Genomic DNA, 23,301 nt, shown 5'->3' on the forward strand with positions numbered 1-23,301 from the left:
AACACTTACTTCTGGGTTTCTGGCATTCGGGAGCCAAAACGTATGAGTACCAAGGCGTTTGAGAACCAAGGTTCTGTAGTAAGCTGGGGGGGGGGGTTCCTGATTTTTTATTTGAAAGTTGGCAAAGGAAAGCCTAGATTTCACATTATAATTTAGAAATATTAAAGTAGAAACTGATCACCACAAATGGATTTCATTTCTTGCTATAGCAGTGGTTTGGTTTTTTCCTCCCTCTTTTTCCTGGTGCCTATAAACTGTTTTCTCTGCAAAATGCATGAGACAATGCTTATTTACCTAAATTACAGGGAAATGTGTGAGGATGTACTTACTTACTTAAATTATAGGAGTCACTCAAGGATTAATTAGTTAATTAATGTTTGCAAACTGTTCTACATGGGGAAAATGTAGTCGGTAAGTGTCAATTATTAAATCACAGGTTTATCTGGCTTTACAATTGAACCCCTAATAAAGCAAGTTACATAATAGTTACAGGTTTGAAAAGCCACTCTTACTGTCTAAAAGATATAAAGGTTTTAATTAGCAGAAGCCTGGAAAATGTTTTTCAGGAGAGAAACACCACTAAATATTATTAAAGGTTTCTTCTAATGAAAATAATAAGAAAATATAAACTCTCAGAATGCAACTATTACTTTGAGATCTATTACCTAAGGGCTTAGCCAGTGGGAATATTAACTGTGTTTGACAAGCTTTTCCTGAAAATAATTATATTTGTCAAATAAATGGTGAAAACCGAAAGCTATTTGTAGTATAAATGCCATAATTTTAAGCAATGTTCAGAAGCAGAAGCAGATTAAAGAGCCATTCCTATTCAAGAAAAAATAAGATTTAGTGCACCTTAAAACATTCTGCATAATGCTACGAAAGGACACTTTAACATATATTATTTAGGCACTATAATGCATAGTAATGCCTGAGTAGTTAAGGCTACAGTGGAACTATAGTGGAAGATAAAAGAGGGCCTGATCCTATCCATTCCAAGTGCAGCACCTACACAAAGAGGATTCTAATAGACTCAATGGAGCCTTGTTTCCTTCTTCCCCCCTATTTTCATATGTGCATACACGTTTGTGAGCAGGCAGAAGGAAGAATCTGCAGGATGTGCAGATCTTCCACATCCCCATCTAACTTGCTCCCTCTCTCACTTCTGACTTGCTCTGAGCAGAAGGTGAGGCTAGACAGAGTGAAGGGGGCTTTGAACATGTCCTCCTATTTACCCTGAGAGCTCCCACTTGAATTGCAAGGAGAGTCAGAGGGGAACTGGCCCACTTACCGGTATCTTTCTTATGATCCCTTAGCTAAAGTTTTTAGAAGGATGAAGGCTAAAGTTGGAGGGATTACTGGGGTGGGATTGTGGATCAAGACCTCATAACCTTCCGCCCGTAATTTGAGCAGGCCTAGTTTTGCCTGCTCATGCACCTAGCCGTGGGCACAGACAGTGGGAAGTTGAGACAAGGTCAGATGAGAATCCTCGTTGTCTGAATACTGAAACTACACTGCGGGGGGGGGGGGGGGTTGAAACTGGGTTCTAGTGAGCCAAAGGGAATCTTCTCCAGTGAAATCTTCTCCTAGAAATTTGCTGTACGTGGACTATATTGTTCCCTTAACACTTCAAAAAACACATGGCCAGTTTTAATGAAATGTTGTAGGTACCTTGTATCAGGTACAATCAATATTAGATCTTGGATGCTAGGCATCTGTTTCCCATTCCCTATGCCACCATGGCAGCTGATCGGAAGAGGGAGCTGTACTCTTTCTAACCTTAGTCTAATATCCAACTGAAGTGAAGCCTGAAGTGAAGTGTAATTGCATTGGCTCTCAATCATCAGTGGCTACCTTTGCTCCTCCTGTCTCTTTCCTCTCTTTGCTACCTCCCAGTCCCGCCATATTGAAATTTATATTCTAATATCATTGAGAACCAAGGCTTTGTTGTTGTTGTTGTTGTTACTACACTATTAAGCATCATATTGTGATGAGTCCATCTATCTTCAGACAGTTCTGTCTCTACAGTTTGAAAATTGTCTGGCAATGTGCAGTAGCTCCAAAGTTTGAATATGTAATGTCCTTTTAGACCTAGAAAAGTGTGTGTGTGTGTGTGTGTGTGTACGTGTATGTGTATGTATGTATATATATATATACACACACACACACACATATATATACATATATATACATATACATATATATATAGTGGTACCTTGGGTTACATATGCTTCAGGTTACAGACTCCGCTAACCCAGAAATAGTACCTCGGGTTAAGTACTTTGCTTCAGGATGAGAACAGAAATTGTGCTCCGGTAGCGCAGCAGCAGCAGCAGGCCCCATTAGCTAAAGTGGTGCTTCAGGTTAAGAACAGTTTCAGGTTAAGTATGGACCTCCGGATCGAATTAAGTACCGTATTTTTCGCTCTATAAGATGCACCAGACCACAAGACGCACCTAGTTTTTGGAGGAAGAAAACAAGAAAAAAAATATTCTGAATCTCAGAAGCCAGAACAGCAAGAGTGAAAGCAGCAATCCCTCTCGCTGTTCTGGCTTCTGGGATAGCTGCGCAGCCTGCATTCGCTCCATAAGATGCACACACATTTCCCCTTACTTTTTAGGAGGGAAAAAGTGAGTCTTATAGAGCAAAAAATACGGTACTTAACCCGAGGTACCACTGTACATACATACATGCTGCAGCAGCTCTACTGTAGAAGCTAACTAAGTCTCTAAGATGCTTTGATGGGTGTTCACCTGAACCTATATATGTAAGCTGCATATACACAAATCTTCCCTGTTTATCAGGGACAGTCCCTTTTTCCTGGTAAAACATTGTCCCTTTTCTTTTTGGGAGATTTTGGGAATGCTCTTTCAAAACTCTAGGTGAGTGCATAAATGTTGGAAAGCATCATTCTAGAGTTGCCATTCCTGTTTCATTCTCTTCATTCTCTAAGACTTGACAGGTAAAATTACTATGCCTGTCCCCAATGGCACTTTGGACAAATTTCCCAGATCTGTTCTATGCTCCCAGCACCATCTTCTAGTTCTTAGATCCCCATGAATGGATCTTCTGGAAACTGGTTTGATCCCTGGCTAAATAGAATGTATGCCTTTGTCCTGTTGACGCTCACGAGCTGATTCCTTTGTATGGTTTTCTCTCTCCTTTGGTTATACTGGCCACTACCAAGGACTCATTCAGCAACAATGTCCTGTGATCAGTGAACAAAATTTGAACTCAAGCCAATTAATTAATACATGTAGTTCAAGTTCTCATGTGTTATTGTAGTATTAAAATCAAATTATTTTATTCCAAATTATTTCATGTAATTCCTAACTGAACATGCTGCTTGGTTATACAGCACTACCTATGCTTTATATTATCAATAAAACCATAGCTTTGTTACTGAAATCACCCCTTTCTTTCTGAGCACTTGTCTCCTTGGTGCCTTCTGCAGAACCCACGGTAGCTACCAGACTGTTGCTACTTTGCAGTGGGATTGAATCGCACACTGGTAAATTCACATTCTGGAAGTGGATTTGCTGCTCTTGTGCAAGAAACGTGCCTCTTCCCACAAAGGAAATGGACTTTTTGTGCTAAGAAAAGTGCTCGAAAAGTACACTAGAAAGTATGGGATAGCAATTGTTTGATGCAATGTTGAAGAACATGCCCACAATTAAATCAGAATGAATGTTATATAAAGAGGTCATCTGGAAGCAACCCAATTCATAGGACAAATGTCCCATATTTCCAATAGATCAGCCAGCCCCACCTACATGGTAATTACCTGAGAGTGCCTTGTAATTTGAAAGTGGATTTGTCCTATAGTGGGCTCCTTCAGGAGAGAAGAGGCCCTGTTCCATGTGTATGGAAATTAAGTAGTTTGTCCACTGCAAAAATTAAAATAACCAGATGGGAGATTATAAAAGAGACAAAGAAAAGGTGTCTGGTGCTTTGTGTGTTTATTTGACTGCTTTCTGTGTGCCTAACAGGAAGGAAAGCAAAAAGTGTAACAGATGGGTCAGTCTCACAGTATGGTTCAGCGTAATGCCTGTATATACTTTAATCCAGTCTGTCTGAGACCCTCACACATGTCTATACATTCTTTCACTGGATTTCCAAATATTCAAAGCTAAAGAGGTTAATTCACTCAAATGGAATAATATTATTGGGGTGGGGGACTAGGAATATTGATTACAGCAGAAAAGGATAATACACAGACCGTATAGAAATAATAATCCGCTGTGCTATAAATGTGATAGTTGCTGCATATTTTGTAACACTAAGAACTCTTCCATCAACTCACTATACAAATTACAGCCCTGTCCCGGCTCCTGTCCAACACAAACACACACACACACACACACAAGCTCTTACTTGGATGTAGCAAATACCGGTACATTTTTATTCAGGCAACTAACAGTACTGGCTCAGCAGCAGGGATAGTGCTCAGGAATTCAGGAGCAGGACTAGAAGTTCAGAAATGGACAGAAGCAATGAAGATGTCCAAACAAGTTCCCCCACTCCTCCCACCAAGATTTCAATGAGAAGGATGGGGAATGTCAGGATTGCAAGCATGCTCTCCATCGTGGCAGGTGGGTCTGCTCCCACCTGGGAAAGCAACATTTGGTTCTAGGTGACAAGACTGTACCCTTGTGTTCAAGCTCCTATTCTGCTTCCTGCCTTGGCTGATCAAAGCCTCCCCCAGCCTCTACTGAGACTCTGCTCCTCAGGAAGGTCAGAGGGGGAAGCCAGCACCTCTGCTTCCCCTTCCAATGTTTCTGATGTACGAGTAGAAAGGGAAGATTCCCCTCCTCCAACTAAGGTCCCCCCATTTCAGCCCCGTCCCCATTTCTTCCTCATCTATCAAAGTCTGCCAACTCAAGCCTGATCCTAGCAGTGCTGTAGGGCTCATGACAGCCCCCTAATAAATCTGATTACATGATTAAGTGCAAGTTTAAATGTTTTCCTGGGCTGCTGTCTCAAAATACTGTAATAAAACATGAGAACAGGAAAACTCTGTCATTGTCAAATGAGGACTTGTACTTGCATATGCTTCCGTCTTGCATGCAATGCCAAAACATTTTCCTCCTGCTTTACTATTAATTCCCAATAATTTCATCTGTATTTGAAATATTTCAGATTGGTATTTATACTCCCTGACCTGTACTACGGAAATAAGTCTTTTTTAACTAGGCAGCACTTCCTTATTTGTGTCAAGGACTTTCCTTCTTACTAATCCTTTCTAAAGCTATATCATCCTACTGATGAGGCAAACATTCCCATGGAGAGCAAAGTATAGGGCTTGAGCAGCCAGAATCTGCTCTGTCTTTATTGTGCATCTGTCTAGATTTTAAAGCACAGTTATCCTATGCCCTAATAGTACACTGGGACAGGAGAGAGATGTCATTGGAATTGCCACTCGATCCTAAACCCACTCAGCTCAAGAGGGGAGCTGCAAAACAGATAACCAGAAAACAGTGCAAAAAATGGCAGATAACAACCCCCCAGCATCTTTGAAAACATTAATCAGTGCCCACAAAACCAATGACATCTCGTGTCACCCACACCCGGAGGGAGCCAATGAACTCAGGGAGGCAGGGGACACATTCAACTAGCCTACCTCCCTGCATCATAGCACATACAGCAATGCAATGCTGCCTGTTCCTGCTTGCACACACAGCAATGGCATCACCCTTGCTCCTGCTTACAAAGTAACTGAAGTCAGGGTAGAAAGGGTGATCCCCTCTCCTCCATCCCACCAGTGGCAAAGGAACCCTCTCCGGCACCCGGGGTGGGATGCTGAGGAGCAGGGTGAACTGCCCGGTTGCGCATGTGTGGCATCCCGTATGGAGTGCGCACACGCGGCAGCCTGTACATTCGCTGTGCGAGAGGCAGCCCATATGGACGGTGAGAGTGGGAGCCCATACGGACGCCCCACGAGCGGCGTCCATACTGACTGTGCGCACCCTCAACCACTCTACAGCTGGGGGGAGGCAGGGGCCATCTTGTCACCCCCCCCCGAGTGGCACCTGAGGCTACCCAACCCCTCCGCCCCCCATTTCGTACGCCCCTGCATCCCACACACCCCAATTCAGACTCCTCCCTCTGTTTCCTCTTCCTCCTCTTCCATCAGAGCCTGCCAATTGAAACCTGAATCTAACTGTGTTGTGGGGCTCATGACACACCCACCCACCCCACTTTAATGGGGTTTGGCTTGCTCTTTTAAACATTGAATATACTTACACTGGAGAGGTTTCTGCATGATACAGTGGTGCCTCACAAGACGAAAAGAATCCGTTCCGTGAGTCTCTTCGTCTAGCGGTTTTTTCGTCTTGCGAAGCAACCCTATTAGCGGATTAGCGCTATTAGCGGTTTAGCGGCTATTAGCAGCTATTAAAGGCTTACAGGATTAGCGGATTAGCTGCTAAAAGGCTATTAGCAGCTTAGTGCCTTAGAAAAAGGGGGTGGGGAGCGGGAAAAAATCGCAGCAACTCGCAAGACATTTTCGTCTTGCGAAGCAAGCCCATAGGAAATTCGTTTTGCGAAGCACCTCCAAAACGGAAAACCCTTTCGTCTAGCGGGTTTTCCATCTTGCGAGGCATTCGTCTTGCGGGGCACCACTGTAAACTCCACCCCAAAGGGCTTGAACTTCCTTTTATCAAATACTGTATACACAACACCAAAGTGAACTACGGAGTCACTGTGGGTCGATAACCTTTACTGAGTGGTTGTCTTTTGTGTGTGTTGGTGAGGGGTGGTCTGCCACACATCTGTAGTGCATTTTCCAGACTGCTGTAATCTGAAATTGTAAAATAAACCACTTTCCAAGCCTGAATTAAGTTCAACCTTGGCACATGCTGGAAAATGATTGTTTGAACTTCCATTGGGTCACAGGTTTCCTTTGGTAATTTCCCAGCCAGGCCTACTTTTCATTACAAATACACCATGTGGTACAAAATATAGTTTTAGTCTGAGAAGCTATCTCTCAATCTGTTGCTGTTACACATGGATCATGTTAGTACACCAAATAATGTAAATATGCCCTTACTCAAGTGTGGAAATTGTTGCATCTCATAGGACACTAGCATAATTAATTGCAGAGAAAGAAGCAAGGTAGATGAGATATCTGTACTAACTCTTTATAGCAGAATTTGTAGACCACGTATATAGTTGCAGAGGCTACTCAGACACAAATGTACATTAGCTGGAGAATAGGCTACTCTCTCCTTATAAGAACTTGCTCTGTTTTCATACTTTGAAGTTCTACTGTGGTGCCAAAATCAATACTTGGCAGCTGGGTTCAAAAGACAGGAATCTCCTCTTCACATTTTTCAACGTACATACTTTTGAATCTTATTAATAAAAGAAAGTGCATTTGATAAAATTAAAACCAGTTTGTCTGGTTGGGCACATGTGTATTTTTTGCTACAGAAAAGCTCATGCCTACATTTAAAAGTATGAAGGAAAGTTGGTGTTCTGTTAGTGCTGGTATTGTTGTTTAATTAAAAAAATTTTTTTGAGGGAGGATTCAAGTAAATATTAATTAAATAACTAGTTGTCAATTACAATTGAATCTAGTGATAATGCTTTTGGGAAACTCAAACATCAGGTTCAGAGCAATGAAGATTTTGGTTATTCATACGCTGATAGCTGCCTGCATAATGATCACAAGGACATGGAAATGGATAGAATATCCTTAATAGGCTAATGGAAGAAGAACATCAGAACTTGATAGTATTGAATAAAATAATGTAATATAAACAATTATGCAATGAATGAATCAACTCAATAGAAATATTTCAGAAAAAAATACTTATTTTATTCTTTACTGGAATCAGCATTGTACAAGGAATATTCTAAGCATGAATATTGAAACATGGTAATTGAGGGATATGAAACTTCCATTCAGAATATAAATTGTTACTGTTATTTTGCTAATATGTACAGGGATTGTTTTATATTTTGCACATTTCTCTTATTTTTATTTATAATGACAAATTATGAATAGAAAAGGTGAATATTTTACACACCACATACTGTATGTGTCCTAGTCACTTTCTTCTTCCTTTTCCTATCTTTGTTTAGCTTTTTCTGTTACTTCATCATACATATATCTGATTTGTCAGTGAGTGGTTATTATTTGTGTTATGATAGGAGAAAATGACTGTGTCAGAAAAACAGTAAGGAAAGACAGGAGATTATTATTACTATTATTATTAATCTTATTAGTCACTTTTAACAAAATGACAAAAAACAAAATAAAATACATACGTACAGTGCTTTTCCCCCTTAAAAATGTTTAGGGGTACTCTCACTTTGACTCAAGAAAACCCTCATTTTGTAGTTCAAAACGGGAAAAATAAATACAGTAAATGGACAAAAGTACAAAGATTCACAACATATTTAGGGGTATGTATAGCCCTGCCCTCCCCAAAGCACTGCATAATTATATTAAAACAAGGTGGCGCAGGGGAAGAAAACATTAAAACCTCCCACCTACTCTAAAAGGCCTTGCTTAGATTATTAAAAGCCAAAGGCCTCCATCTGGCCTGCTTAATTGTTTGATTTGGATAAGGTTAAAAATATAGGGTGGTATCAACATTAAGGTACCCCTGACCATTAGGTCCAGTTGTGGACGACTCTGGGGTTGCATGCTCATCCCGCTCTATAGGCCGAGGGAGCCAGCGTTTGTCCGCAAACAGCTTCTGGGTCATGTGGCCAGCAAGACTAAGCCGCTTCTGGCAAACCAGAGCAGCACACGGAAATGCCATTTACCTTCCCACTGGAGCGGTACCTATTTATTTACTTGCACTTCATGTGCTTTCGAACTACTAGGTGGGCAGGAACTGGGACCGAGCAATGGGAGCTCACCCTGTCGTGGGCATTCCAATCAGCAAGCCCTAGGTTCAGTGGTTTAGACCACCTGCGTCCACTCATACTCAAAGTAGACCTATTAAAATCAATGGACTTAGGTCTACTCTGAATATGACTAACATTGGCTATCACCCATATAAATGGTTAAATAAACTAGCTTTCTTTTCCTGTATTAAGTAATAGGTTAATAGCTCCCAACTAGATTATGATTCCAGGAATGACCAGATTATGTAAATTTGGGAAGCAAGCACAGAGTGCTACAGCAGCAACAGCTAGTGAGTCATCAGGTGGAGGTGTAGCCTGGCAAGACTTTGCAGTCTGGATTCTGAGAGCTAGAAGTTCCCCATCCCTGCAGTAGAGTATGAAGCTTTTTGATGGAAGAGGAAACTCTTAGCAGATGCAACTTGTCATGTAATAGGCATGGTTCAAAGCTTTGGTAGACCCTTATCATCTGTGGGAGCAGGTACAATTGTTGTGAGCAGTGCTTTCCCCCCCTAAAAAAACGTTCAGGGGTACTCTCATTTTCCTACTCATATTGAAATACTGCCCCTCCATGAGGTCAAACATAGATTCACAAAATGTTTAGGGGTATGTGTCCTCCCAGAAAAAACCCACTGGTTGTGAGACTTGTGGCCTGGACAGATTGTGGAGAAATATTGATTATAAGGCACCTTCAGATGAGGGTTATGCAAAAATTGCTGTGGCTTAAAAAGTGATTTATAAAGAAGTTAAACTAAAGCACCCCCTAAAACAGTTTTAGTAAACTCTGCTGTGTATGTTCCTCTTTGTGAAATCTGTCCATTATAATTCCCCCAAATAATGACCTTCAGTGGTCCCATGCCTGTAAGAAAACAGATATCCCAAAATAAGGTAGGAGCCAAGGAGGTTTCTACAAACGTCTAGGACTCACCATGTAAAAATAAGTATACAGTATTAGTTTGTAAATGAAAAGAAATAAAAATAATATAAAATTTTAAAATTAGAAAGCCTGACTAGGAACTATGGAATGTTGCAGAGAGTTGGGCCATTGAATGTTCCCTTTCAGCTAATCCTGCAATAGTTGGGAAATTTTTCTTTTGACATTAAATGTGACTGTGTTGGACTTTCTGGGCAATTTCCACTCATATATGCAGTGAATACAATAGTTAAAGCTACTTTTTCAGTTTCACAATGCTTATGTGCTGGACATCATTATGTTTAAATATTTCTCTCTCCATTCCACTAAATTCCAGCTGTTTATCCACAGGACCATACTGACTTTGTCGTCCCATAAGTATTCCCATTATAGGTATTGATACCTGTGCTGAGAAAAACTACCGTAATACCTAAAGCAGGTAGTCCCTGCTTTATTTTTTCACTGGATTTCATCTGCAAGGCACCCCCTGATTTAAAACAAGATAAATGTGAGGAAAAGGTTGTCTCTGTCGTTTCAGGCTCAGGAACGCTCTGTGGCTACTCCAAGACTCCCAGTGGCATCTTGAGGGACAAAATGAAGCCTTCTGGAACATGAACGCAATGTTCTTAGTTGCTGAAGTGACTCCTGAGAGTACTTGCCCTACTTATAAAAAGTGTGATGTAGAAAGCAGCCTTTGCTGGGCCAGAAAACAATCCCGCTGCAGGTCACAACAGCGGACCCATTGAGGTCATACCTAACTACTTTGGGGAGCTGACTTGGTGGGACCGATGGACTTTCAAAGTTTGCATTTTGGGAGTTGTTGCAGTAAACTTTTCAATGCCCCCCCCCCCTACAGTTCATAGAGGGTTTATTATTATAATTTAAGAAATCACTTTTGTGATCACCTTTGTCTCTGCTTCTCTTTCCTCGCCTCTTCCTCCCCCCATCACCCGCTTTTTCTGACTACCCCCCCCCCCCAGCACATTCACATGTGATGACGGCCTTTCTGCCGGCCTGTCTTTCATTCTCCCTTCCTTTCTTCCTTTGGCACTGGCAGGGTTAACGCTCAGGAATGCCCCAGCGAGGAATGTGCATGCAGATGAGATGGATGCTAATCTCATGCTAATGAGCGGCTGCTTCTGCTACCGCCGCCGCCGCTCGGGGGGCTGAGGCGGGCTACCCCCCCCCCCCAACTCGACCCTCCGCGCCCGCCCCGGATCGGAACCCAGTCGCCGCCTCGGCTCAGCCTGGACCCCCCCTGACCCGCTGCTGCTACGGAATGGGGGCAGGAAGCGGAGACTCCCGTTCAGACATGGTGGACTGAAACTCCGCCGAGTTTCCTGGCCGATTTGCAAAGGCTCTGCCTGCCTCCCTCCACCCGCCCAGGGTTCCCGGGGAGAAGTAAGAGGGGGTGGGGGGGAAGAGAGAGAGAAGTAGGGTCGTCCTCCTTTTTCCCGCTTCCCTCCTTCCTTCCTTTCTTGTTTTCTGGTCCCTATGGAGCAGCAGCTGCTACCCCCCGCCCTCGGCCATGCCTAGGAAAGTGGGGAATGGGCAGCTGCCCTTACCCGACGGCTGGGAGGAGGCGAGGGATTTCGATGGGAAAGTCTTCTACATCGACCACAACACCAAGCAGACCAGCTGGATCGACCCCAGAGACAGGTGGGTGTAGATTGGGGGGGGGGCAGCACAAGAGACGGGGGCTGAAGCATGCGGGGGGGGGGGGAGAGCACTTGGCACCAGCCTCGCTTGTCCTAACTTTAGAGAGTTTCTTTCCGCCTCTCCTCTCCTCCCCACCTCCTCCTCCTCCTCCTCACGTGTAAGGGAGGGTCTCGTACAGTTATATAAGAATCTGCAAAGAGTAAAAATAAAAAAAAGGAGTGGGTACCTCTCCAGTATTATTTTGGGAGGAGGTGTGCGTGTTTGTGTGTTTTTCTGGCATGTGTTGTCCTGCGAGGGGTGTGTGTGTTTGTGTGCAGTTGGAGACAAGAGAGTGAAAGTGACTCTGCAAGGCTGGGAAATAAAAAGGAGAGTTTGGGAAGAGGAAGGAAAGAACTCTGGGAATGTCTTCAGGCTCTCGTGACCCGCCACAGAATCCCCACCCATTCCTTCTCCCCAATTTTTTTTTTTTAATGCAAATTCCGTCTACCGTAAACTTTATTGCCTTTAGAACTAAAGTCGGTTAAGGCACTCTACTTTTTTAAAACAACAACTTTGCACAAGTTTTAAAGATTTCTTTTTTTAAGAAATCAGCATTCCAATTAGAATAGATTTGTCAGTCTTTTAAAGAATTCCACCAAATTTTTTTTACACTCCCTTTTTTTTCTCTTCCAAGAAAAAAAGTCAAGATCTTGGAACTGTGTGCAAAAAAAAAAAAAAAGTGATAAGACTGTATTTGACTTCGTTCTCTTTAGTACAAAACTTTTTTGAACAACCTTCCTGAGGAATAAGTGCTGCTCCTGGTGGGGAAGTGTAGGCAGTTTGCTCAGTCTGTTTTTGGAACTGCAGGTTTGGCATGTAACAGGTTTGAACTTCCATTGCTTCTGAAATCCTGGATTATTATTATTTATATATATATAAAAATAAGCCTTGTATGTTGTCTTGATATCAACCCTAAATGTGTATCCCTTGTTCCACCCCACCTCTCTCTAAAGTTAGTTCTTGTGGAGAATCTGAGGGAAGTCTTCACAGGCCTCATGCCTGAACCACAAAACTAGGCCTCAACTGACTGCTTTTATCCCCCCTTCCAGATTATAGGATGCTCCCTGCCTTTCCTAGTCCTCAAACTTGAGGTTTTGAATGTAAATGAGGGGATAAAATTCATGATGAGAGATCCTATAACTAATTATTTACTTTATAAATATTAGTTTCTATTTAATCCGTTGCAAGAATAATACTAGTGCTCTAACATGTCCTGTCTTTGATTAAGGAACAGTTTCTCCAGTATATAATTTTGTAAAACATATCCAGTGGCCATTTGTTCACATTTGGAACTAGTGTTGGACTTTATTAAGCCCAATGAAATCCAGTTATCTCCCAACTAATAAGGGGCATTATAAATTTATGGCACAAACGGTGCTGAATTATTCATGAAGGTCTTGGCTTATATTTCCTGGCTGAAATAAGAAAGAGTAGCTGCAGCGACTCCATGGTGCTTGCACACTGAAAAGTTTGACATGCCTCGTGCAAAATGTTGTAGCAGCTGCAACAATAAACATGTTACTGGAATGAAACTGTTTTCAAACTGCTGATCTAACATTCTTATTTGACGTTCTGTGTACTTCAAAAAAATCTCTGAAACAGAATGTAAATGTTGATAAAGTGGTGGGTTTTGCAGGTTGTGGTAATTGTACTGAGTTCTGCATATATTTGGCAACTTATAATGATAAAATTTTGAAAACGTCTTACCTGTTTTCTCTTGATTTTACATTTAAATGTTTGTTTATGAATAGATTACAGGAAAAATGTAATGCTTGAATGAAGGATATTGTGCTACTGTCTATCAAGAGTGCTGTAGACTCAAATTAAATATTGTTTTTGCTATGCGTTGTTAACTAAATTTTGAGTTGTTGTGACACCTTGAATATGTGGCTAGTATTGATCAGATATCTGGTTTTTCTGTTCTGCTAACCAGACTTGCAGCTATAACTTTCCAATTACATTTCCCCCTGCTATATTAAGAAAATTAAATGCAATTTGTCTCTTGTATCACATGAGATTTGAGTTGACTACTGTCTTTCACTTTTCATTAATTTCCTAACTTCTGAAGTGAGAGAAGACTTGGGGCACTTTCAGCCCAGAGCTTGACTGTATTTTCTTTCACAAGAGCTAATGAAGTGAAGTCCTTGTTAAACAGTGTGGGAGACAGTGTTTGGGGTAACTCTATTAATGCTTGTCAATCTCATTACTCACTGTTACAGAACAAACAGAAAGAGGTATGTTGCACTTCGTACTTAAGATAATCCATAACTAATGTATGGGTCTCGGCTGTGAGACACAAATATGGGAACAAAGGGGAAAAGGCAGGTAATGTATACCCTGTTATTTGAGTTCAGTATACAGTGCATGATCCGCCTTGTAAAAGGTGAACATCTCATCTTGAATCTATCCAGAGTTATAGCCCAGCTACATACTGAAATATATTACTTACTCCCAAGAAAGTGTGCATAGTATTGCAGCATGACCCTATGCATATTTACTCAGAAGTAAGAACTACTATCTTCAGTGGGTCTTATTTTCAGGCAAATGTGTGTCAGATTGTAGCCTAGCCCCAATTATTTCAGTTGATTTTCTTTCCTAGTACAGTGGTACCTCAGGTTACATACGCTTCAGGTTACAGACTCCGCTAACGCAGAAATAGTACCTCAGGTTAAGAACTTTGCTTCAGGATGAGAACAGAAATCGTGCAGTGGCGGTGCAGCAGCAGCAGCAGCAGGAGGAGGCCCCATTAGTTAAAGTGGTGCTTCAGGTTAAGAACAGTTTCAGATTAAGAACGGACCTCCGGAACGAATTAAGTACTTAACCCGAGGTACCACTGTAAATGTGTTTCAGAGTATAGTAAGGGCTGACCTTAAGAACTGTTGTGCTGGCACAGTGACTTGTAGAATCGGGTGTAAGGGTCTCAGAATGGCAGCTCAAGAGTGGGCCATATCTCAATGCATGCTCTCAGTGCAGAAGGCCTTAGATTTACTGTCTGACATCTCTACCTTTAAAAGGCATTGAGTAGCAGAGCAGAGAAAAACATCTCTCTGACAGTCAGTCTTGGTCTTACCAGAGACATTTATAGTTGAAACCCCATGTTGGGGATGAATTGCAGAGTAGTCACAGGGCACAAGCATTGCATGTCAAAGTTCCCAGGTTCAGTTCTTGGCATCTGCAGGTAGGGCCCATTATGAAATGATAGAAATCTGCTGCCACCTAGTAGTGAGTCTGATGGACCCAATGGTCTGTCTTTTCTACAAGCAAACTTCTATGTTTCAGGTTTGCCGTGGGGAAGGCTTCAGAAAGTTGAGTTGGGGTAGGTGCTTAACCATTTTTCTGCAAATACCCCAGAAATCTTTTCAAAACCTTTAGTTAAAACCCTAGATTCACTTGAAATAGAGCCCAGCTGAAAGAAAATGTGTTGGATGCCTTCCGCATAAGTAATCCCTCCCCCACATTCTTCCATCCTTGAGAAAATCTGGGGTTGGGACCATAAACTGGCTGAGATAAAGTCTACCAGTCAATAGTAGACCATACTAAGCTAGATGGACCAGTGATCTGATTCTTATATAAAGTAGTACAGCATCATACCTAATATATTGTATCTTCCTAATGTTAGGACAGTATTTGGTGTCCAGCACCTGTTCAGTAGCTACCAGGTGCAAAAGCCAATGCCCTTTGTACTTTTATAACATTGCTCTTTGTTGTAATTTTTAAGGGCACAGGGTTTTAATAATAATAATAATAATAATTTTTTATTTATACCCCGCCCTCCCCAGCCAAGGCCGGGCTCAGAGCGGCTTACAAGCAATAATAAAAACAAGATGAATGATTACAACTTAAAAACAAAAGTAAAATACAACATTAAAATAATGGAACATTAAAATATTAAAATGTAGCCTCATTGCAGGAGGAGAAGGAAAAGAAAAAAGAAAGAGAGGGAGGGAATCAAATTGGCTCCAAGCCAAAGGCCAGGCGGAACAACTCTGTCTTACAGGCCCTGCAGAAAGAAATCAGATCCTGCAGGGCCCTGGTCTCATGAGGCAGAGCGTTCCACAAGGCCGGAGCCAGAGTTGAAAAGGCCCTGGCTCTGGTTGAAGCCAATCTAACTTCCTTAGGGCCTGGGACCACTAGGGTGTTGTTATTTATGGACCTTGAGGCTCTCCGTGGGGCATACCAGGAGAGGCGGTCCCGTAGGTACGAGGGTCCTAGGCCGCGAAGGGCTTTAAAGGTCAAAAGCAGCACCTTAAATCTGACCCTTTACTCCACCGGGAGCCAGTGTAGCTTGAAAAGCACTGGGTGAATATGCTCCCATGGCAGAGACCCCGTGAGGAGCCTCACTGCAGCATTCTGTACCCGCTGGAGTTTCTGGGACAGCTTCAAGGGCAGCCCTGTGTAGAGCGAATTACAGTAGTCAAGCCTGGAGATGACCGTCGCATGGATCACTGTGGCCAGGTCGGGGCGGGAAAGGTAAGGGACCAACTGCTTGATGCGGCGAAGGTGGAAACTTTTAAGGCATATTCAATGCAATCCTACACATGTTTACTTGGAAGTAATCCCTGTTGTGTCCAATGGATTTCAGCCTTAGTTTTAAATGGAAAGCAAGAGGAATGCCATGGCCTGGCAGAGGATGATGTTTTAGCCACTGATAGCTGGTGGCCATTGAGACTGGTAGGATGGAGGGCAGAAAGTTGCTGGAGACAGTCAATGACAGACTGAGCCGACTAATTATAGTTTCGTCACCATCCTCCTCCATGCTGGGCCCTACAAGGACAGCACAGTGCTGCCACCCCCTGGACTGGTTGCAAGTAAGAAGGCAAGCTGGTGGGGACTGGCTGAGGGCAGATGCGTTGGGGCAATGCCCCATTTGCCCAATAGACCAGTCTCTATTGGTTTTAACTCTTGCATCATCAGCAGCATCCTCTGCCTGTGTCACTACAGGGAAAGCAATCTGTTATGGTTGAGCTGTCTGGAGTATGCAGTCCCCCAGTGGCTGACCTTGGCGTCTCAAATTTCAGTGGCGGCCTGTGCAACACCAAAAACTAGTGCCCCCTCACCTCTCGCCTTCTGTTGGATGTTATTGTTGTGGTGCTACCACACTCGTTGCGCTCCCCTAGATCTGCCTTTGGATTCCCCCCCCCCCACCAATTGAACCTACTTATATTTCACATAAATTGCTATAAATAACAATAAATACACAATTGGATGATGGGGGAAAGGTAATCTGATTACTTCTGTGGTAAAGATTCAATGCTCATCTCTTTCCACCCTTTATCGCCTTCCTTTCCTTCCCTAGACCTAGAATACAATTTTAAGAGTGTATTTGAGACCTCACAAGCAGTGTTTGGCTTGAATCCTACAGTTATTCCAGCTGAGTTGGAGATCTGGCATGATGGCATACTGTCACACTTCCCCAAAGTAGAGAAGTGGTTTGCTGGAAGTAAATGTTATGTAAGCATACAAGGTCAACAATAGGTGGTTCGTGTGCTACCACTGGGATGCATATCCAGGATTAACTGTTTACTACACGCCTGCCAATTACATATTTGAAATAGATTAACTGTCTAGCTCAGCTGCCAGAACATTGTTTTGAAGTTTGACAAAAAGAAAGTGGGTAGTTTTGAAGGAGTGATTTAAATAGCTTTTTAAAAAAGCAAATATGGTTAGTGACAGTCAAAATGTCAGTTACTGACAAAGGTTGCAGAGGTGAGAGTAGATAGACAGGTTTCAAATGCCAATATCAAGGGGATGTTTGCGTAGCCATAAGATTTGAATCACTGAGGACAGGGTGACTTTGCAATATATTTATTTCTCCCCACTGATCATAATAGAGTCTCTGTATTTGTTATGGAATTGTGTAACAATTCCACAGTGCACAGCTACAAACACCTAAGAATGAAGAGTACAGTACAGTATAATATATCCATTGGCATGTGTCTGTATGGAAAGAGTTATTAACATCATTCTGCATGGCATAATATTAAACAGCATTGTATCACCTTCTCTGAGTATTCAGGTTCTATCTGGTAGCTGCTAACACTCCTATCTGTATATTTTAGTGCTAGAAACACCCCCTATATTCTTTTTCCTCTCTGTATGGTAATGTGAGGGCACTTACTATAACCCACAATGAATAGAGCTACTTGTTTTACTCCTTCAGAAGACTTTTTTTAATGGAATGAAAGTACACAGTTATAATTGCAGGGTTAAGTGCTAATGCTCTATGATAGCAGTAGGTAACGTTATTATTAAAATAATAATAGCTGCTCTGCAATGAGCTTTCCTCTTGGGTGTAGTAATGGGTGACACCTTTTATAGTCATAATGGGACAAGATTCAACCAATGTTAAGGACTTTGAAGCCCATTTATTTCAATCGGAAAGTTAAGTACATGCTTCAATATCTCCCATTGAAATCAGTTAAATTTCAAAGAGCTTAATGTTGGACAGGTTGGTTTTTTCCACTCTTGTAAATGAAATTGTCTTATGATGCAAATTGTTTCGCTTTGTATATTTGGAATAGTGGGGGTATACCTCCCCCTTGGTTTAGCCTCTTCATTGAAACAGTTGCCAGACCAATGACACACAATATGCTGAACAGAGAGGAAGGAAAAAAAGTTGAAGGAGAGTTGAGCAGTGTTGGAGAAGACCTGAGAAAAAGACTCCATTGGAGAAAAAAGTTGAAGAAGGCAGGGCAGTGGCAGCTTTGAAAGCAGGACAATTAATTGATCAGTGGAAGAGAGCAATTTAGAATGTGCTGCAGACATAACTGACTGAAATGAAAGGCATTTGTTGTTGTTGAATGTGAGATCTTTATCTTTGACAGCCAGAAAAAAATCACTTGGAGAAGACTTTGATGGTGTCACTATGCTATTTGAGGAGTTGAGAGAAATTTTGGTAAATTGTTGGCATTTGCTTCGAAGCACCCACAAATCCATTTATCAGCAAATGCCACCACCCTTCTGATCCCATCCACGGATCCTTGCCCTGGAGGTCCTTGCCTTTATTTCCACTGCAGGTTTTGAGCATATAATAAATAACAGGAGTCTTTCTGAGCAGCAGGAAAGACTCATGTCGTTTCTTACCCCACACAAATGAGATATTGCTCTGGGTCTCTGTCAAGCCCCCTTGCACACCAGAAGACACAGGAGAAGGGATTAGGAGTGACCACAAATAATGGCAGGCTAGGAAGCAAAGCCAGTGTTCAAAGACGATATTGTTTGGTTAATTAAAGCACCATGGAATACCTTTAAGTTGTTTTACATAGGTACAGATATTAGAATAGTGCTAGTAAAGCAGAATGTTTGGGACACCTCACTTGAGGTGTCATATTTGTGTTCTCAGGGTAGATATAATGCATTATATTTTGCATGTTCCTTTGAAAATGGATGTGATGCATCAAGCTAGTAACTGAACTCAAAATGTAGAATTGTGCCCTGAACATATGCATTAAATTTCACTCTGATACTTGAGTGCTCATCAGAGTGTTACTGCATTACAAGCAGACATATGGAATACTGAATGGACTTGCTGAACCAAAGGTCTTATTTCTCTCAGCTAATTTGTTTGATTTGTTGTGTTTATAATTTAATAATTTGAATAATAATTTGAATAGCTTAATGTTAATTTTTGATATAGTGGTACTCTTGCCTTTTTGCACATCCTTAACAAATCAGTATATGTGTGCATTACTATACGGTCATATTGATCACTGTCAGTCTTTAAGGCTATATTGATCTGTTTGGGGAGAAGTGGAAATGCTCTTATCCTCTTCCTGTTGTGCTCAATATACACATTTATTTGTTGTTGCTGCTGAATTTCCACTACTGACAAAAAGATTGGTCAGAGTTTTCATACCACCTCTGGAGGTGCATGCCAAACTATCAAAGATCTTTTTTACTATTCCCTTAAGTTCACCTAGAGGCATGTACACTTTGTTGTGTGATGGTCACTGACACCTACTGGGTACTGCACTCATATGACACTATTATCACTTCCCAGGGTTGAAACTCTGTCTGGCCATGTGTATCCCTCTCTCTCTCTCTCTCTCTCTCTCTCTTATTTTGTGGGACTTAGTTGTTACCCACTTTACCACATGCATTTTTATAGAGGCTTTTAGTAGGAGAAAAATATTATATTCTTTTCCCTCTAGCAATGCAGGAGATTTCCCTTTTTTAAATATCCCAAGTTGAGTTCTTAAGATTTCTCCTAAAGGAATCTTTATGGGAACAAACAGCCACAGTGGGTTCATTCAAGTGCTTTACCTAAAAGATCTGCATCTCCTTCATCTTTGGAGGGGTTCATTGGAAGTTTCCCTTTAGACTCAATCCACTCCAAGGAGTCCTGGGCAGAAGATTTTGGCTCAAAGTAATTGTCAAAGGAGCCAGTCCTTTAAAATTGCTTACAACAATTATGAGATTGAAATTAAAATGCTTTGTATGTACCTGCAATTAAAGTGTTTGTATGTACCTGCAGTCCATATACATTTGCTGGGTAATAAATTCTTTAAAGCTAAATGGGACTTTAATTTTGAATAAACAACATAAGATTGGACTACATAGCTGCATTAGGTGTGTTCTTTTTTAACCTGTGGGTAGATTATTGAGAGCTAGAAGCTTTAATACATTAAAGTTCCCCGGTTTCTGAGTCTATACAAAACCTCATGGAGACAACTGGGTAGAGTGTTTTTAGTCACACTGAATTGTCAGCTTGACCCCTGTTCCGTGAAAATATCCCCCCCCCCCCAGCAGGGGACCGTTAACATGCAATAAATGGTGTGGGCGAGTAACTTCTAACAATACATAATGCTATGTGTCTTGACTGGCGTTGAATAAAGAGTGGAATAGTTTTATAACTAGTTGTAACCATAGAACATAGTCTTGAAGAGGGAGTGTGCTGTATTTTTCACTTGAGATACGTATGGTATGAAACTTCCTTGTTGAAAGCAAACATGCCATTTAGTACAGTGATTTACGGTCATCCGTCTTTATTAAAGGGAAAATCCATAATTCTGTTGTAGAGTGTGCATTATTCATTAGGGTTTGATTAGCTCACATTAAAGAGATTTTACCCTCTTGCATGATTAAAAACCTCCAGTATCCATACAGTGTAATTCAACTACCTTTGATAAAAAGCTAATGTGTTCTTCTGATACCTCTAGCCCTTAATGCTGTAAAAATGAGCTAAAAAGTGTGCTGGCCAGCACCTAGTTAAAATCTCAGAAGGTGCAAGGTGGGACTGGGTTGGAATTTCTAGTGCTCAGGGAGTGGGGTTGCAGTAATCCCTACAGTTCTTTAGCCTTCTCAATAATGAGCAAGGTAACTTAAGCAAAATAAGAAAATAAACACAAATTTGCATAATTTAGGCAAATAATAAAATTCTGCTTTCAGTGGCTCAGATTATGTGTTTATGTTAGAACCTCCAGAGTATGGTGTACAAATAACTCTGATTTTGTCTTGTTATGAAGATATGCCTTCCAGAAATATCTTCACTTGAGAAAATCCCCCCCAGCTTTCTTTCAAAAGGTTATAGCCCTTTTGTTCACACTTGATTTCTGTCCATGAACATTTGATGTGCTTGCCCTAAACTGCCCCTTTTTAAGGATGTGTGTGCTGTTGTGCTTTTTGTCATTATACTTCATTCTACCTTTAGATTTGATTACATGATCACTTGTGCTGGGATAAGAATTCCCAAATTGTGTGTATGCCTTAATTCATTTCAATGATCAAGCAGTTAATGAGAGGCTGAAGAGAGTTCACTTGAGTAAAAGAGACCTGAGATAAATATGGGCTCTTTCGTGGTCTCAATTAACTTTCGGGTAACCTGATGATAACAGGATTTTTGCCTCTGATATGTGCTATTGGGAAAATTTGACGATTCACAGATAGCATGCAGTTACTTGAGAAGATTCGATACAATGAGCAAATATACCTGTTCAAAACATTGTTGTATTTCCTGCCAACATAAATAAACTTGAAGTGAAACTACGTATTTAAGAACTGTGAATTAACCTCTGGTATTCCTAATCATGTAACTGGTTCATGGTTGATAATGTACGTAAATGGCTAGTTTCAATCTCTCTAGTGCAATTACCTTTTACTGGTAGTATATTGAAAAACTGGGCAGCTACATTACTGAGATAATTATTGGTTTGCTTTGTAGAGTAGACCAAAACACCATGTAAAACCTATTTTTCCTTATGCTTAGAGATCACTGCTGTGTCCAAATAAACAGTTAATACAGTCATGGTTGTTAGATGAACAAAGGAATGCTATGGAGATTAATAATCATCTGACATGTTTTGTAAAACATTCCTAAAATGACGATTAGAGACTTTATGGGGCACAAAAAAGAGAAGAGAAGCCTTTCCAGTTAGTGTTCTGTGCTATACCATTGATGCAATACTTCTGGATCACATAGTAAATAAAGGTAAAGGTCAAGGTACCTCTGCCCGTACAGGCCAGTCTTGACAGACTCTAGGGTTGTGCGCCCATCTCACTCAAGAGGCCGGGGGCAAGCGCTGTCCGAAGACACTTCCGGGTCACGTGGCCAGCGTGACATTACTGCTCTGGCGAGCCAGAGCCGCACACGGAAACGCCGTTTACCTTCCCACTAGTAAGCGGTCCCTATTTATCTACTTGCACCCGGGAGTGCTTTCGAACTGCTAGGTTGGCAGGCGCTGGGACTGAACGATGGGAGCGCACCCCGCCGTGGGGATTCGAACCGCCAACCTTTCGATTGGCAAGCCCTAGGCGCTGAGGCTTTTACCCACAGCGCCACCCGCGTCCCTTTTACATAGTAAATAGAAGCCTTTAAAAAAATTATTATCACAGTAATTGGGGCTGTTTTTTCTTGGGATGTGTACTATTATATTTATTGTTTGATATCTTCAAGGAGCTCAGGGTGGTGAACATTGTTTTCCTCTTCCTGCTTTATCCTCACAAAAGCCCTTTGAGGTAGATTAAGCTGAGAAATGGTGGCCTGGCTAAGTCATCACCTAACAAACCATGAATTAATAGCAAGTTGTTCCATAGGCAGTCAAATAAATCATGTGGTTTTTTTCTCCAAAGTTTGATTTATTGCCAAGCTGTTGTTATCTTGTGCTCTTATAACCTGGTGAGTATCTGAGGTGAGAGTAACCAAACAAACCATGCTTAAGGAAGGGAGCTGTGGTCACACGTAACGCCATAGTTAAAACAAATCAAGGTTTGTAAGCCAACAACAAACCATGACTTCACACTAGGAGTCATTGGTAAACAAACCATAGTTAAGTCACTGTTTGGCGTTCACACATAACACTAACAAACCATGTCTTTATTAAACAATGGCTTAGAATTATGTGTGTGACCCAGGCTAGTGACTGACCAAGGGTCACCTAGTGAGTTTCTTTGCTGGGTAGGGATTTTAATCTGGGTTTTGTCATACAGAATCTGATGGCAGCCATTAGATAATTGCAGAATGTGTGTGGGCCACTAAGATACTGACTTTGATTTATTGTAAATCACTTATTGTGAGAGACAGTACATGAATTAATGCTGATATTGTGAAAATTGGATTACCTTTTAATATGTAAGCTTTTCTGGCAGTATAAATTCAAAGGGCCCTAAGGAAGTCAGACTATCCTCCACCAGGGCCAGGGCTTTTTCAGTGATGGCTTTGACCTGGTGGAATGCTTTGTCCCACGAGACTAGGGCCCTGCAGGACTTGATCCCCTTCCGCAGGCCCTGTAAGACGGAGCTATTCCACTTGGCTTTCAATTTGAATTAGCCTGATCCTCTATTCCCTTTCCCCCTATCCACTTCTATGAAGAAACCCTTTCCGGGACCCCACATTTAAA

General features: G+C 41.6%; 1 protein-coding gene across 3 annotated transcripts in view; it reads left to right on the forward strand.

Annotated features, from left to right (window-relative positions):
- The first annotated feature begins 10,672 nt into the window (after window positions 1-10,672).
- Window positions 10,673-23,301, forward strand: part of WWC2 (WW and C2 domain containing 2) — a 113,868-nt gene continuing 101,239 nt past the window's right edge. The window contains exon 1 of one of the 3 annotated variants that reach the window (XM_083457093.1): window positions 10,673-11,428. In XM_083457093.1, the coding sequence (XP_083313219.1) occupies window positions 11,298-11,428 (131 nt within the window). In that variant the 5' untranslated portion in view covers window positions 10,673-11,297. Of the gene's footprint in view, window positions 11,429-12,163; window positions 12,291-23,301 lie in introns of those variants that run through there. The other 2 variants (XM_083457095.1, XM_083457094.1) reach the window with 2 other exon arrangements.

This window comes from Podarcis tiliguerta (assembly GCF_965153285.1).
Source record: "Podarcis tiliguerta genome assembly, chromosome: 9".
NCBI classification, from domain to species: Eukaryota; Metazoa; Chordata; class Lepidosauria; order Squamata; family Lacertidae; genus Podarcis; species Podarcis tiliguerta.